The sequence below is a fragment of the Hibiscus syriacus genome, unplaced genomic scaffold (assembly GCF_006381635.1).
Source record: "Hibiscus syriacus cultivar Baekdansim isolate YM2019G1 unplaced genomic scaffold, ASM638163v2 tig00110213_pilon, whole genome shotgun sequence".
In the NCBI taxonomy this organism is placed as follows: Eukaryota; Viridiplantae; Streptophyta; class Magnoliopsida; order Malvales; family Malvaceae; genus Hibiscus; species Hibiscus syriacus.
In genome coordinates this window covers 697,211-700,508 of record NW_024062630.1, presented here as the reverse complement: position 1 = coordinate 700,508, position 3,298 = coordinate 697,211, and the positions used below count along the sequence as shown (strand labels likewise).

The 3,298-nt window shown below is 37.8% G+C and overlaps 1 protein-coding gene across 1 annotated transcript; it reads right to left on the bottom strand.

Annotated features, from left to right (window-relative positions):
• Positions 1–800: 800 nt before the first annotated feature.
• On the bottom strand, positions 801–1,734 carry LOC120113670. The gene is made up of 5 exons (XM_039134743.1): positions 1,630–1,734; positions 1,466–1,585; positions 1,320–1,388; positions 1,028–1,226; positions 801–905 (listed from the first exon to the last, which is right to left on the bottom strand). The coding sequence occupies exons 1-5, from the start codon at positions 1,732–1,734 to the stop codon at positions 835–837; spliced, it is 564 nt and encodes a 187-aa protein (XP_038990674.1). The 3' UTR covers positions 801–834.
• Between the last annotated feature and the right edge of the window lie 1,564 nt (positions 1,735–3,298).

The window sequence follows — 3,298 nt, the reverse complement described above, 5'->3', positions numbered from 1 at the left end:
TTGACCGGGCTAAAATTCAAATACTCACAAATGCTCAAGGGAGAATTGATGAGTTGTTAGAGTTGAAGGTCGGGGATAATTTATTCAAAATCTTGGTGCATGAAGTTGACCCTTCCTTCAAACCTAATTCTTGGGTCCCTGAAGATTGCGATATCTCTTTAGAACTTGTTCCTCCAATTGGACTGTGATTGTTCGACAGCTGTATTCAGAGGCGTTTTTTAGTTTGTGGTTGTAATTGTTGGTTTTTGTTTTGCTATGTTATCTTACATCTTGAGGTGTATTTTAGAAATAGGGTTATTGTCTTAGGGGCTTTTTGTTTGAAGATGTAAGATTTTAAGGTGATATGGTCTGTACTGATTTTTATTCCCCTTTGAGGGTTCGGTGTTACCACTTGTACTTGGTCTTCTATTTAATAAAATATGAGGTACTCTTTTCTCCCTTCCAGTGTTCTTCAACATACTTCTAAGTATGTGGAAGAATATGAAGGGAGTTTTTAATGAGACCTCCAACTTCTATAAAAAAAAATAACAACATTATAAAGAAATTAAATCTCACATTTCAGCAAAATAGAAAGATTAAAGCCATAATTGTAGGTTTCCTCCTTTTCTCCGGGGTGAAGCAAAATCTAGATTTCATCTCTTCAATTAATGAAGACTACATGTTGCTGAGATACAAATACACAAAATAACAAGCATTGACTCCCTACTTTTTAACATGTTCCCTGGCCCATGTTTAAAAAATTGCAGGTTCAGTCAGTGGTGCTGTCATCCATTAACAAGCTTCCCTCATATGTACACAAAAGAGAACCCTACCTTGCAAATGAACATGGTCGTTTTACGACAATTGTTTCATTTCATCCTTCCCATATATACGTTGAAGTTCAACACTGGCAGCTAAAAACAACTCTCAAAAAGAAAAGATTCGCACATGAGTAGAAATCATTTTTGTTTAAATCGATAACGAGTACTCACAGAATGTTGGTTGGAATTAGGAAGATAAGTAATTTGAGTTGGATAGCTTACATTACCTTTCCAAAGCCGGAAGCACTTGTGGTTAATAGGTGAGCCAGTTATAGTCTGAATAATGTCGAACATCATATTCCGAGGTGTGCTTCTAAGCTCTTGGATAATCCCATAAATTGTCTTGCCATTCTCAAAGTATATGTGATTGTTTGGGTGTTTTGTTTTGCAACCAGCATGCCGCTCAAATTCATATGCATTGATCACCTATAAGGATGTAGTAAAATCTCGCACATCATACTACACATAATTGGCCTAAACAATTCCCTCGATTCAAATGGTAAAACCGAAAAACCCCACCTTAGAAAAATTGCATGTCTGACAGCCACAGTGATATCCCCAACTCTTTATTACACCACGGAGCTCCTTCTGAGGTTCACAAAAATAAGCAGGCGTATAAACAGACAGTAAGGTAAACTAAAAGAACACATGAAATGTGATTTTACCTCCTGTGACCACGCAATATATTTAACACGAACACCATCAACACTTGACAGCAAACTTCTAACATTTGATGGGAAGTTATTAGAAGCGGCTTTTTTGGATGTTTTCTGCTTATCTTCCTCCTAGAAACTTAAGCTCCAGAGGCAATGACATTATTGGATTGAACCAACTCTTTTTCACTAGGAGCATTTGATCTTTCAACGAAAGACTGACCCTTCAACAAATTATAGTTTGATATACTACTCCCCGAAGGATTTGAATCATCTGTCATGGTTGGGAGAGAGGAGGGGAAGCAAGAAGCGAAGGGCATTGGGGATTTAGAAAATGAATTAGGGATTGAGCTAGGGATTGCACATAGTGAATTGGGGAATTTTGAGAAAGAGGAATTAAAAGGGGAGCATGTGACTCACATGGGAAAATTAACAAAGGAAGGGAGACAAGGGCCTTAGGATAAGCCCAAGCCAAAATAGGAGGAAACCTAGTGATTGTGATTAAATAACATGTACTGCAGCAGAATATAGTTTTCATGTGTGAAAAGAATGAACTTTTTCTTCTCTTGAATCTATATTCTCTCGTCTATTCTCTCATCTTTTCTTTTCTTCGTCTATTTTCTTCTATATATCTCGAGGGTCATAACAAATTGGTAATCAGAGCCACAACTCTTGGCAAAGCAATGGTTGAATCCTCTGCTCTTTCTGCAATTCAAAACCAGATTTACGAATTATCAAAGCTGGTGAAACAAGATCAGTACCTGGAGACAAGGATTGCAAAGAATAAGGGTTATTTCGAGCAGATTCTAAGGGTCTTGACAGGAAAGACGGTGGAGCAAGCCCAAAACAGCCCTGAAACGGAGTCGATACCTATGGCAATCGAAGGCACAAATGATGGGTGTCAAGTGTTTGATAAAATGCCATCCATCACTAGTTTTGATCTCCCTATAACAGAAGAAAATGGTGTTGTTTTGGATACAATCAGTATCTTGGCAGAGTTTTTGGCAAACAACTTTGGAGCATACGCCATTTCAATTGCAACTGCCTCTTCTGATGTTCTTGAGTTCCTGCAGCATGAATGCCATGGAAAACCATTAAGAGTTGTTCCACGGTTTGAGAAGCCAGAAGGAAGTGTAACTGACACAGATGAGGATAATGAAAGAGTTGATATTGCAGAAGAAGATACTGATGAGGATGAGCATAATTTTTTTTTAACTCGTGATTTTTTGTCATCAAGCCCTTTCAAAAGTAATGGATCATATTTCCGGACATCATCTTTCTATTCAGATGATGGTTTTAATGCCTTTGATTCTGAAGATGACATTGATCCTTGCATTAAATCAGTGGGAAGTAACTTTCCTTACATGAAACGCCGAAAAAAGTTGCCCGACCCCGTTGAAAAAGAGAAAGGTGTTAGTCTTTGGTCAATGATTAAGGATAATATTGGGAAAGATCTCACACAAGTTTTTCTTCCTATATACTTCAATGAGCCTCTATTTTCTCTTCAAAAGTGTTTTGAGGATTTGGAGTATTCATATTTGCTTGATCGTGCATATGAATGGTGGAAAAGGGGGAATAATCTCATGAGAATTCTTAATGTAGTTGCATTTGTTGTGTCTGCATATTCTTCAACAAAAGGAAGAATTTGCAAACCCTTCAATCCATTAGTAGGAGAAACATATGAAGTTGACTTCCCTGATAAAGGTTTACGCTTCTTCTCAGAGAAGGTCAGTCATCACCCTATGATTGTAGCATGTCACTGTCAAGGCATAGGATGGAAATTGTGGGGTGATAGTAATTTAAAAAGTAAGTTCTGGGGTCGCTCAATTCAGCTGGATCCAGTCG